This window comes from Mytilus edulis, chromosome 2 (assembly GCF_963676685.1).
Source record: "Mytilus edulis chromosome 2, xbMytEdul2.2, whole genome shotgun sequence".
Taxonomy (NCBI): domain Eukaryota; kingdom Metazoa; phylum Mollusca; class Bivalvia; order Mytilida; family Mytilidae; genus Mytilus; species Mytilus edulis.
In genome coordinates, this window is record NC_092345.1 from 63,207,079 (window position 1) to 63,221,307 (window position 14,229).

A 14,229-nucleotide genomic window follows, 5' to 3' on the forward strand; every position below is an offset into this window, starting at 1 on the left:
GATAAAACGACAATTTTAATCATGATTATATTCGTGTCTATAATGTTGGAGAGTGGCTTTGGTTGAAGATGTACATTACTACGGAAGCCTTTTAGGGCCATGCTAATTTGCTCTTTACAATTTGATATAACAGACTATTATAATGATTATTTACTTCCGTACATTACTCAGGTCAGCGACGCCTGCTCTTTAGATGCTCTAGTTTTTTGTGGACACTTTTAAGGAGATAGAGAAACTTTAAATGACCAAAATTATAAGAAGAACAAGATCCAAAAATGCGTGAAAATTGATGAAATACTCATTCGACTCATTGGAGTTATTTCACATGTATGATGATTTTTACCCATTTTGTGTTTGATTACGAATATTATAGTGGATAAGAGACAAACTAATGAGAAATTGTAAATAACCAAAATGATCAGCAAAATAAGATCTACATTTAAATCTGAGAAGGGCGGAAATCAATAGAATTTCCACTTCTGATCGGAATTTGGTCTTGAACGATGATTTTAATTTACCTTTCTGCTTCTTTATTGCTAGATAATTTCTAATTCCATTTCAATTTTTCTGACTGGTAAGGCGAGCTGTTTGGAGCTTCAACTTATTTTTAATCATTTTGATATTCTAGTTCATAATAAACTAGTTAACAAAAGTAACAATCCTATATATTCGAGCCTAAATTTATCATAGAATACAATTTTATGGAAAAACTGGCAACTTATCAAACGAGAAACACCTACTTCAAAACAAAGACATTGGATTAAGAAACTGTGACCAAGTAGGAAAGTGACAAAATACCGTGTTATATAAAACGGATCAAATTTAATTTATTATCTTACCTCCTGTACATTTATAGAAATATAATTGGTTAAAAGCACATGGAGACGTGTATATTTCATATTAGGTAAGTATGGAGGCAGGGCTTATTTCATACATGGTTAGTAGTGGTGTAACGTTCCTTTATATTCCATATTAGGTGAGAAGGAAAGCGGGGCTTATTGCATAAACGGTTAGTAGTGGTGTTACGTCCCTTTATAAAAACAAACCGGTACTGAGAAAAAATCTTAAATAAAGGTTTCAACAGACGAAGAAATTGATGATTAAGATGGAAATAAATTCATAAAACACATTTAAACCTAACAAGTAGTTGTTGTTGTAATCTGTTTTTGTAGGATCAATGGAAGTAGTTTCCACTAGCACACTCTGCATGTAACTAATTGGCAACAAATTCATGCCTCATAATGATTTTTATTGGCAAACTTTGAGTGTACTGGGTACTGTTGGATTGTTGTTAGTGTAGATTTTAACCAGAAGATTATACAACCAGATATCATGTTTTTTCAACCACGCTCTATTTTCCATCTCTGTACCACAAAGATGATTGAAGTTGCAACTGAAAAAGAGTGAATGATTTTGTTGTAACTATTAAATGCTTACAATTAGATCACCGTATAGATAACTTTTGTAGAAAGCATTATAAAATAATACAATATTTGAGAAAAACTATCATAAAACATGATCTTAAAAAGAATAAATGACAATTATAAAAATATTAAAAGTAACTATTATTTATCCCTGTTTACATTATTCGATATTTGGACTATTCAACAACCAATAGTCACGCTACAGCCAAACAGGAACGTATGTATTTTTTAATATAAAATAGAAGATTCAAAATAGTGATATATATAGATGATCGTAATTAATTCAAACAGTATCTTACTTGTTCATTCCCACTGCAGGATCGGCACCAGTGCGGATTATTGTATGGAAGAAGGAAGATGTAGCCTCGCCCCAATACTCAGCAGAATTTGCTGTACCATATCCATGCTGCCACGTACCGTGTTGTTTTATGTAGTTATATACATATCTCAACTGTAAAATGATAAGTTCACATAAAATTGCATTTGAGACATTCACATTCAACTTTACACCGAGTTTTACTGTTCAGTTTCAGTAAAACAAAATGCAATGTCTGTATTAACAAATGGTAGATTCCTGCGTTGCACTACCTTTAAAGAGAACATTCCCTTTATATTTAGCATAAAAAACGTAAGTTCATACGCTTTATATATATATATACCATTGGAGTGGAATTAAAGTCCCATAGGATTGTAAGTATGTAGGATTTTTAATTTTAGTTTCTTTTATATATTTCGGAGTTAAGTATGACGTCCATTATCACTGAACAAGTATACTTTTTTGGTTAGTAGCCAGCTGAAGTACGGCTCCGGGTGCGGGATTTTCTCGCTGCACTGAAGACCTATTTTGCCATCGGCTGTTATCTGCTCTTTGGTCGGGGTGTTGTCTCTTTGACACATTCCATATTTCCATTCTTATTTTTATTTATTTTATTGCCTTGCATTTTCACAACTGACCTCCAACTGGACTGTGATATTTACAGCAGTAAGTTCAGATTTCTGCCCAGTTTAACAGTTTGGTTTTATTATAAAAAAAAATTTGCTATTTTGGTCAGGATTATTAAATTGCTTTAGACGGAGAGCAACACTTACAGTCAAGCAACAGTAATGATAAAAAGTAAAATCACAAAAATACTGAACTCCGAGGAAAATTCAAAATTGCAAGTCCTTTATCAAATGGCAAGTCAAAAGCTCAAACACACTAACAACGAATTGATAACAACTGTCATATTCGTGTATAATGAAAATAATAGTAACAGTAAATATATTTAAATGTTGATACACAACAAATAAATAATAAAAAAAAAAACAAAAAAAAACCAATTACTGATTTTGTTAACCTGATTTTTGTGACAAAAATGTCGGTTATTGATTTGGGAATTTACGGCGGGCGGTCGGGCGGCAATCAAATGTTGTCCGTGCATTAACTCATGAACCGTTCAACCAAAGCTTTTAAAATTTTAATATGTTGTTACTGACAACTAAATAAAGGTCAAGTTCAATAATGGCGATTTTGACTTTTACCGTTCAGGAGTTATGGTTCTTGAAAGATTGAAAAAAAGAGTTTTCAGTCGTGTCCGTGCATTTAAGCATGAACTGTTCTACCAAAGCTTCCGACCAAATTTTAATATGTTGTTACTGATGACAAAATGGAGGTCAAGTTCAATAATGACGATTTTGACTTTTACCGTTCAGGAGTTATGGTTCTTGAAAGATTGAAAAATGGTGTTTCCAGTCGTGTCCGTGCATTTTTTCATGAACCATTCAACCAAAGCTTTTCAAATTTTAATATGTTGTTACTGATGACAAAATAGAGGTCAAGTTCAATAATGACGATTTTGACTTTTACCGTTCAGGAGTTATGGTTCTTGTAAAATCGTAAAATGGCGTTTCCAGTCGTGTCCGTGCATTTACGCATGAACTGTTCTACTAAAGCTTCCCAAATTTCAATATGTTGTTACTGATGACAAAATGGAGTTCAAGTTCAATAATGACGATTTTGACTTTTACCGTTCAGGAGTTATGGTTCTTGAAAGATTGAAAAATGGTGTTCCCAGTCGTGTCCGTGCATTTTCTCATGAACCATTCAACCAAAGCTTTTCAAATTTTAATATGTTGTTACTGATGACAAAATAGAGGTCAAGTTCAATAATGACGATTTTGACTTTTACCGTTCAGGAGTTATGGTTCTTGTAAAATCGTAAAATGGCGTTTCCAGTCGTGTCCGTGCATTTACGCATGAACTGTTCTACTAAAGCTTCCCAAATTTCAATATGTTGTTACTGATGACAAAATGGAGGTCAAGTTCAATAATGACGATTTTGACTTTTACCGTTCAGGAGTTATGGTTCTTGAAAGATTGAAAAATTGTGTTTCCAGTCGTGTCCGTGCATTTTCTCATGAACCATTCAATCAAAGCTTTTCAAATTTTAATATGTTGTTACTGATGACAAAATAGAGGTCAAGTTCAATAATGACGATTTTCACTTTCACCAATCATCAGTAGTGGTTCTTGTGATATTGCTAGGACACAAATAAATGTTAATAAATCCGGTTTGCTGTCGTTGTGACAGCCTCTTGTTATGGTTTATTTATGATAACTCGTCAAATGGGATTTAAAAAAAAAAGATAACTTTTCTTTTCAAGGGATACATTTTCTGTTGCTTATTTGTTAAAACGGTTAAATGCATTAACCGAGTACCAATACTTGTACTAAGATGAGGTTTACTGTTGATACATGAATGTGTTTTAAAACCATTTTAAGTTATATATTTACAACATTGTACCCTCTGTTTTTGAGGGGCGCAGGACATTTTAGCTCCTAGGGGACATTTGAGCGCCAACATTAGAGTTCATTTGAGTGCCGGATTAATCCGTTCAACTGTATTTTCGATAGCCCATTTTGGCGAAAACTTACCTGGTTGAAAAAATACTCTAAGCTTTGGGAAGAATTTCAGTGTAATACAAAGGGAACAAATAATGGTCCAGAGTAAATAATGGTTCAGAGTCATTCCATGACCATTATAATGAGCAATGATATAGTTGTCACCCAGCTATTTACGTTTTTCTTGATACTATTATCAAACAAAATCTTGTACAAAAATACGAAGTATAGACGGATGTGCATCACATTCTAAAAAGAAAAAGAAAGAACAGTTCCTAATGCAAATCAACAGTATTGTGCAGAGGGTATATCCAGAGCCCATTACATACGTTATCTGGGATCTAAATCTAAATTGTTTTATATATTGTGCTGTCTTGAGTCTGTTAAAGTTTTTTTTATTTATTATACTTATTATATTATAATTGGTTAAACATATTTCGCTAAAATGGGCTTTGACAATTTTAATTTTCGCTAATATGGGTTAAAAATCAGGCGCTAAAATGGGTACTACTTTGGCGCTAAAACGTCCGATTTTTTTCGCTCAAATGTCCTATCAATGCGCTAAAATGTCCTCCGCCGGTTTTTGAGAACCATTGATGGTATCCACTTAAAGAATGATAAGAAATGGATGACATGTACAACTGATTGAATTTGTTTACAATTCCATTTATTAAACAAGGGCAATTCTGTTGAGGAGCTAATCCTATTAATTTCCTCTTGAATAAAATATATGATACATCACATGCCTGCCATATGACAACTGGACAAAATACTGCAATGCCCGTGTCAACAATCTTTTTAAAATGGGGCAAAAGTTGAAATAATTTATAAAGAATTCTAAGTCTTTGTAAAATAAAAGTAAGAGAATTCGAACGATGGATCAATTAAATAACGTTATAACGCGACTTTTTGTTGCTAAAACTCTTCAAATAAATATAATTTGCAGATAGGGACAATTAATGTTTTATTTGATGTAGATTATTATTTTAATAAAATAGAAGAAACGTCAATAATACGGCAACCTAATAGCAAAAAGAACTAAAAGACTCGTTGTCTAACTTATGTTTTTGATTTAATCTTTGTGTTAGTTTTAAATTGTAATTACACTTGACATGCTAGAAGGATACCCAGTAAATGCGTCATAGCTGAAATGTACAACCCTTCGTTTTGTCATATTTTCACTTGTCTCCATTTTAGCACTGTATTAAATATCATAGTAAAATTTAAAAAAAATATTTACCCTGTCTCTATCTACTTTTGGCATGTATTTATCAACTAAATGGGCAAATTCGTGAACTAAGATGTTTTCTTTGTGACCATAAGGATCATGGGAGTTACACAGCACATTATCTTCCAAAACAACAGCTCTTGTATTGGTCAGACCAGCAATTGAATCATACTTTCGCCCGTCGAATGTACAGGTATGCTTACAAGAACCATCACATTTGTCTACAAAATGATAAACAATTACGTGTTAATAAATGACAAAGATCATATTCATCAAAAGTATTTTTCTAACTATATGTAATACTGGGTCATGTACAGACATTTGTCTGCAAAATGATAAAAAAATTACGTGTTAATAAATGACAAAGATCATATTCATCAAAAGTATTTTTCTAACTATATGTAATACTGGGTCATGTACAGACATTTGTCTGCAAAATGATAAAAAATTACGTGTTAATAAATGACAAAGATCATATTCATCAAAAGTATTTTTCTAACTATATGTAATACTGGGTCATGTACAGACATTTGTCTGCAAAATGATAAAAAATTACGAGTTAATAAATGACAAAGATCATATTCATCAAAAGTATTTTTCTAACTATATGCAATACTGAGTCATGTACAGACGTTTGTTTGACCTTATGTCCCTTTATTTAGTATCAACCTTATTTTGAATAAGACTTTGCTTCATTTAAGAAGTTTTGAATATCAACTTCTGTTAATTATATTTTTTAATGGTTAATTTATGTCATTATATTTAACTCATTCACATATATACGACTGTATTCCAGTTAAAGGCCAGTTCTGAGCTATATTCGTCAAAGGGCTAGTATGTCACTGTTGTTCTCATAGTTAACTGCAGTCCCTGTAACTACCAATCTCACTATTTTTATAATTTAATGAAACGATTTCTATTTTGTAGTTCTGTTACAATTAGTTTATAATCATATATAAATATAAGTAATAATTACTATAATAATGTTTATCATCATAAACTAAGCTTAGTCATAACAGACTTACTGTGACACTGGGGTGTATCTTTCAGGTGATAATTTTCAGGGTAAATACCCGGACCTTCTGACTTAGCAAAAATGCCGACCCCATGTGATCTACCCAAACCACAAAATATTGATGATGACATATGTCTGGTCATCAAGCCAACAATGGTACATCCCTGAAAATTACACAAAACACCGTTATTAAAGCGTGAATATAAATGTTGATAATTGACCAGTCACAATCAATCATAATATACTAAAAGTAAGAGTATTTCACATTACTATAACTTTATCCAAAATTACCTCTCACATTGGTTAGAGCCAATCATTAAAAAGCAAAATTACAAAAATACCGAACGACGAAAAAAACTCAAAACGGAAAGTCCCCAATGAAATGGCAAAATCAAAATCTCAAACTCAACAAACAAATGGATAACAACTGTCATACTCCTGATTTGGAACAGCCATTTTCTCATGCAGAAAATGGTGAATTAAAAATGAAACCTGTTTTTATAGTTTTATAGCTAACTAAACCTCTCACGTGTATGACAGTCGCATAAAATTCCATTATATTGACAACAATGTGTGAACAAAACAAACAAACATAATAGGTTAAAGTGTCAAAAAATAGGGTTACAGCAGTCACCATTGTGTTTTTTTTTTAAATCTGAATCACTATAAAAATAGTTGCTTTATCATCGAAAGCTTCACCAAAGTCTTGTATTTTAATACATAAAACCTCTCTTCGATCATGACACTGTGGTGTGCATGACAGCTACACTATTTATTTTTCGTAAGTGCTTATAGCCAGATAACTAACAGTTATTGAAGCACCGATAGCTTAACTTACTAGTTATACATTGTAGACTTATGGTATATTACTTATCACCTTGCTTAGAACCCGATCTCTCGCATCTGTTGTAGCACAGATAGTTAAACTACCGTCTTATCCTATATTTCTTCTCATCTTGTTTATAGCAAGATCACTTAACAGATATTGTGGCACTCGCAGCTACATGATAAACTATTGTGTACTACTCCTTGTCTTTTTTAGAATAAAAATTATCACAGCTTTTGTATAAAATATAGCTACACTATGGCAATGTTCTTTATTACTTCTCACCTTAGTCAAAACCAGAACACAAACAGTAGATGAGTACCGACTTCAATTAATACAAGCCTTATGGTATATTACTTCTCACCTAGCTTAGAGCAAGATGTTGCACAGTTATAAGAACACAGACAGCTACACTATAGCCGTATTCTAAATTTATTCTCACCTTGGTCAAAGCAAGATCACTAACAGTTGTTGTAGCATCGATGGCTACACTACAACCACTTGGTTTGCTTGTGTGACATCTTCCTGAATGATCCACCCATCGGTGTTTGAATCCAACACGGGTTTGATGCAGATGTACAGGAGGAGACGGTAATAGGAACTGTAGCTGAAGCTGTGGTGGTAATTTACTGTAAAAATTGTACTATTAACACATTTGAGGTTTACAATACCACTAGGATTTTGGTGCACACAATATCGGTTAAAAGAAAAAAAATATTGAAATATAAAGTCCGAATATGACTACAATGTGTTCTAGTGTTACTGTATTATTACACCATATAACTTATAACGGCTGATAAAAAACTTAAATTAGCTTAAAAGTTACATTGTATTTCAGAAGAATCTGTACTTTTGATTGGCAATCGCGAGGCATCCAAAAATACTTTTATTTCTAAGTGATATTAAACATTAATGAATACACCTTTTTCCTAAGTTAACGTCACAACAATTCATAGGAAGCTTGAATATAGAACATGTAACTTCATAATTGTAGCATTTTGAATTAAATGCTCCTAGTAATTTTAAAGCGTTGATTGTACGCACATTTTAAGTACGACGTGCTTCCGCGTAAAATACAAAAGGTGCTTTGTTAACGCTTTTACAATCCTATGAGTTACAGAAAGACATATTCAATTCTCAAGTAAAAACTGTGACTATGGAAAAGTATCCTTAAGTTTTTATTCAGGAATTATTATGAAAGATCAGTAAAATAACTCATCAAGGATACCAGGATTAAAATGTTATATATACGCCAGACGGGCGTTTCGTCTACAAAATACTCATCAGTGAAGCTAATCAGTGCATCGATAAACTAAAAGTTTCCAAATTTAGGGACTTTATAAGTTGTTGAATTATACAAACCTTATCTCATCGTTTGATAGAGGTGGTGACGAACCATGGACCTCTGAAATGAAGAACAAACTTGATAAGAAATGGACTATAAACTTAAGAAGCGTTTAAAAATTTCTATCCGAAGGAAACCGCAACTGAAACTGATCATGTTGTTTTCGATACTAGCACTGCAAAATCATCCATAATAGTGATAGAGAAAATAAAATATCAGCCCTAAGTATCGATTTTCACTTAACATAAGATTTCTTAAAAACAAAATGACTCGGACTTGTATATAAATCTAACAACTATTGTCTACCTAACATATTCTTGAAGTTTGCCATAACACTCACTTATGTACGCGCGTAATTACAAATGAAAGAATTCGTATTATTGAGTGTGAAACCTATAATAACCAATAGTATAGTATAAGATGGAGGAAACAAAAAGATTTACGTAAATTGGCATTGATTTGTTATTTTCTTATTAAATCTCCCATTGATAAAATATCTATCAAATATGTTACTATTTACAAATTTTGGAATTAAAAAAAATCACAAGTATTTGTACTACCCAACTTTGTGAACCAACGCGCTTTAAGGGCATTTAAAAGTATGTTGAATTTTATAGCACTGGTAAGAATAATGTATGGTTTCACTATGAAATGAATTCCTTTTGTTTTTTTGGTTTTTTTTTATTGATCTTTTTGGTGTTCAAACTACAGTGCATGCATACATTTTACAGGACATAAGAGAATGACATGACATGTATGACATTGTTATACTATTGACATTATGCAAATAAGACATAGTAAAAATTTACAAGTTAGTGGTGTGAATACTCACTATATGATACGTCTTAAGGGAGTTCGCTTCTCAGTTTCAAAGTAATTAACTTTTCAAAACACTAGTTTATATTGAAAGGGGATTAATAAAGGAATCCAAAGAGCAAAAAAAATATATAGGTACCGTGATTTTCAAAATATTAGCCATTGAAATTTTGGCGGGAAACTATTCTCTCTTGACTTTTCATTTCATTTATCATTGATAAGTTTAAGTTCTCAAAAACTATAAAAAAGTAATTAAAAATTTATAAGACTTTTCCAGATGGCTTATCATTATACATGTAAAAGATTTACAAAAAGAAAAATGGGGGTTACCGGGCATTTTTTTTCAAGGCATTCAAATGGATAAAACCAGAGGATTCCGAAAATCTGACAATATATCCAAAACATGACAAGCCAGCTTCCTTAAGAATACTTTGGAATACATTCTACTATAACCATATTAAAAAATAAATTTAATTAAATATCTTTCATAAATCCCCCCATCTGTTGACAAATGACTCGTGTTTGTCTTTAGAAATATATAAATATTCTAATATCTCCAGACGTCTTTTCAAAAATTTAAGAAAAGCTTGCACAGATATGAACAGTCTGTCTAATTGTGTGTTCTTTACATAATAAATGTAATATTTTGCCTGTAGAATGCAATAATTTAAAACTAAGTTATCAGAATTCAATACATCAAAAATGACGCTGTCTTTATTCAAAATCAAAAATAGTTTTACTCCAAAAACTGAATACCACCAATTTGAAAAATTTCTCCAAAATTGTTTTATTTCTGTACATTCAAAAAATTTATGCTCTATAGTTTCTATTTCTTTACAACTTACACATTCATTAGTTAAGGAAAGTTTATATTTTTCAAGAAGATAATTATGTGAGACTATTCTGTGTAGAAGTTTATATTGAAAAGCTTGTAGTTTGCTTTCTATAGTACATTTGAAAGCTAATGAATAAATATTTTTCCATTGTTCGTCACTAATTTCTATATTAAAACTTTCTTCCCATCTTTGTTGTGAAATAGGAGAAACACTTCCCTGATCGATAAAAAGTGAATATACATCTTTAGCAAATAATTTACTAAAAGGCATTTTTTTATTCTCATGCTCAAAAACGAATCCAAATGAGTTACTGTTAGGTGACATGTGTTGTTGTAATAACAAAGCTTTCCAGTCACGTGGTATAGCAAGCTTAATAGATAGAATGTCTACGAAAGTGACGTTCAGGTTATATTTTTTGTTAATAGTGTCATGAGACAAAAAAAATCGCCTTTATCATCAACAATATCATTGATGAACCTTCTGCCTTTTATGTACCAAGATCTGTAAAAAATACTCTTTTGATCAATTTTGATAAACGGATTGAACCAATTAAATTCTTTTCTAACATGAAATGCATTTAACGGGATGAAAATACCCTTGAAACGTTTCCAAGCAGATAGCACTTCTATATAAAAAAGAGGTGTTTTCAAATTCAAAAACTCAAATTCACATCTGCTCATAAACAAGTCCTCTAACTCAAAAAGGGAGAAAAAGCTTTGGAAACATGTTTCCATTTGGAGTCATGTTCTGACAGGAATCTTTTTACCCACATAATACGTAAAGATAACAGCTGTACTTCAAAATTTGGAGCCTTCAGTCCCCCCTCGCTAGGAGACTTTTGAATAACTTCCAATTTGACTTTCGGAGTACTACCATTCCATAAAAAACTATTAATATCACGTTGTATTTTAATTACATAAGATCTTGGTACATGTGTAGATGAAATGACATAAATAAGCTTCGATATTGCAAGTGATTTAAGAATTACAATTTTTCCGATCAAGGAAAGGTTTCTGATCCTCCATGGTTTAATTATTGATTCCATTTTTTCTATGCATGTATCTAAATTAGAACAAACCATTTCTTCAAAAGCATTAAATTTTAAACCTTAGGTTTTAAAACCATCTGTCCATTTAATAGAAAGGGAACCTTCTTTGTTAAACTTATTTCTTCCAATCCATGTTACTTCGGTTTTAGAAAAAAATACTTTTAATCCTGAACACTTCTCAAAATCGTTAAAGGAATCTAATAAAATTTGCGCGGAGAATACATCTTTCAAAAAACAAGTGGTATCATCAGCCAACTGTGAAATTTTGATTTCAGTATCCCCAATTTTTATACCAGATATCTGATTGTTCTTACGAATACTTATGAAATGAATTCCTCTTTATTTTAACTTAGACAATATAGATATACAGGCTTGACATTGCATAAATTAACATAGAAAGCAACGGAACTATGCATTATAGGTAGTTTAATTCCTATTATACAGGGTTTCAATCAGTACGATATAGAATATTCTCTTTATAGAAAGAAACCGATTCAGGATTCCAGTAAAGTTTGAAAAATGACCTTTCAGAGGAGAGTAAATTGACGAATCGGTAATGAGATTTTGTGGTATTTTTTTGTTATGAACTGTGAAATACTTGTAGTACAATTTTCCTTCACATTTTCAAATGAGGCAACACAAATTCCGCGTAAGATGTAGTTTAAAGAAATTCCAAGACATAAAATAGTTGAAAATTATCCCACAAATATCTTTGTTTTGGCGTTCATTCGGAAATATATGAATTACAAACATTTAATCATTATTTAAAACTGGAACAAGAAACAATATTAAACTTATCTGAAAAACTGACATAATTGGTTCACATAGTTTTTTTCGGGGCTTTTTATAGCCGAATACGGTTTTAATTTCTTCAATTGTTGAAGGTTGTACGGCTGCCTATAATTGCTTTCATCAATCACTTGAAATTTTGTGGATAGTTGTCTCATTTGCAATCATACCACATCCCCTTATTTTATATTTGGTATTGGTGATGGATTAATTAAATGATGACTTTTATATTCAAAGTACCTTTTGTGACTTGTACACTGTGAATATTATAGAAAACTGACATACATCCTCTTAAAGTATCCCTTAAAGAGATTAAGTGTACCAATTCCAATCATAGAAGACTGTTTTTCCCTAACACCTTTTATATTTGTGAGTTTTAAACATGTTCTAACCTTGTATATTCCTTTTTTTTAAGACAGTGCACAATCAACTCAGTACTTAATTTATGAAGTCTACGCCAACATTTGCCAGACGTAATTTTAAATGATAAGCATTTTCATTTAATCAACTGAAGCTTTAAACCATATAGAAAAATGAAAACATACCACACAGTATACAACAAACGAGAGCCAAAACAGCAAAGCGAACCATTGCGAACTGAATGCAATCTGTCTAAGTTTCGTGCACGTTTTTATCGGAGATAAGCTTTGATAAGAGATGTACCTGATTTCCTAAAGTCGGTTTCAATGATCACACTTTATTCTGAATACTGTTGACATCTGAAGAGGAGTCGTGAACGTTTTTGCACATTCATACATTCCTTTTTTCAGTTTTTTGCTTTAGGTGTTCAAAATGAAGGTTATTACAAAAAAGCCACCCTGACACACGAAATTTATAAATTGTTATTGTGATTTCTATGTGTTTAACAACAACACTTACTAAATGCTAATCGAAGTTAAAGTGTTAACCTGTTAAATCTGACTTTTAGGTCAAAATGAAGTCATGATTTCTTGTAGAGTAAACCATAAGACTTTGAAGCTAAAATTGAGACATAATTTCTTCAAAGCCTGCTCTTTTTTATTTTTACTTATTAAAAATCAAAAACAAAGATTAAACTCATCTAAATTTAGAAATAAACTACTAAATATCACTCAAGATTTAGCTAAAATCTTTGAAAAATAATGAAAGATTCAAATATAATTGTTTGAAAGCGTCGTCAGTTTGGTTGAAGTACCTTAATCATTAATACATTTGTACTTACACATATGTAATGTATTCTATTCCAATATATGCAATAGTAGTGATCTCGTAAAAAGGATGCAATCTTATATTGCATACTGACAATTACTTCATTTAGAATAATGTTCAAATCATATTAGTGAGGAAGTTCGCTTCCCAGTTTCAAAATGACTAACTTTTCAAAACACTAGTTTATATTGATAGGGAATTAGTAAAGGAATCAAAAGAGCAAAACAAATTTAAAGGTCAATGTACATGTGCTTGTTTTCGAGATATTAGTCATTAAAATTTTGGAGGGAAAATATTCTCTCTTGACTTTTCATAGCTTTATCATTAACAAGTTTAAGTTCTCAAAAACTATTAAAAAACAATTAAAATTTTATAAGACTTTTACAGATGGCTTATCATTATACATGTAAAAGATTTATAAAAAGTAAAATGGGGGTCAATGGGCAATTTTTTTAAGGCATTCAAATGGATAAAATCAGAGGATTCCGAAAATCTGACAAAAATCCCAAAACATGACAAGCGAACTTCCTTAAAATTGCCAGATTTATAAATTGTACACCAGAAGCATATTTTGTCTACAGAAGGCTCTGTATATATTAGTGGCACCAAGATCAAATAAGATAACAGGTAACACAAGTATGCTACCCCAGCAGTGATCAGCAGTCTCACCAAATCTTGAAAAAAAATTGTTTTAATACAATAATTGACTAGCAGATATGTCACAGCGACACATATAAGTCTTTAACGACAATGTATAATTGTGTCGTCCATTATGTAAACAAAAACTGTATTGGAAAAACATTTGTTTTCTTCCACTTTGTTAAGAATCTTCT

General features: G+C 31.4%; 1 protein-coding gene across 1 annotated transcript; it reads right to left on the reverse strand.

Annotated features, from left to right (window-relative positions):
* Positions 1–1,232: 1,232 nt before the first annotated feature.
* On the reverse strand, positions 1,233–12,862 carry LOC139512640 (uncharacterized). Its single transcript, XM_071300397.1, has 7 exons — positions 12,754–12,862; positions 8,737–8,779; positions 7,817–8,003; positions 6,559–6,712; positions 5,546–5,754; positions 1,724–1,875; positions 1,233–1,393 (listed from the first exon to the last, which is right to left on the reverse strand). The coding sequence occupies exons 1-7, from the start codon at positions 12,797–12,799 to the stop codon at positions 1,249–1,251; spliced, it is 936 nt and encodes a 311-aa protein (XP_071156498.1). The 5' UTR covers positions 12,800–12,862; the 3' UTR covers positions 1,233–1,248.
* Positions 12,863–14,229: the final 1,367 nt, after the last annotated feature.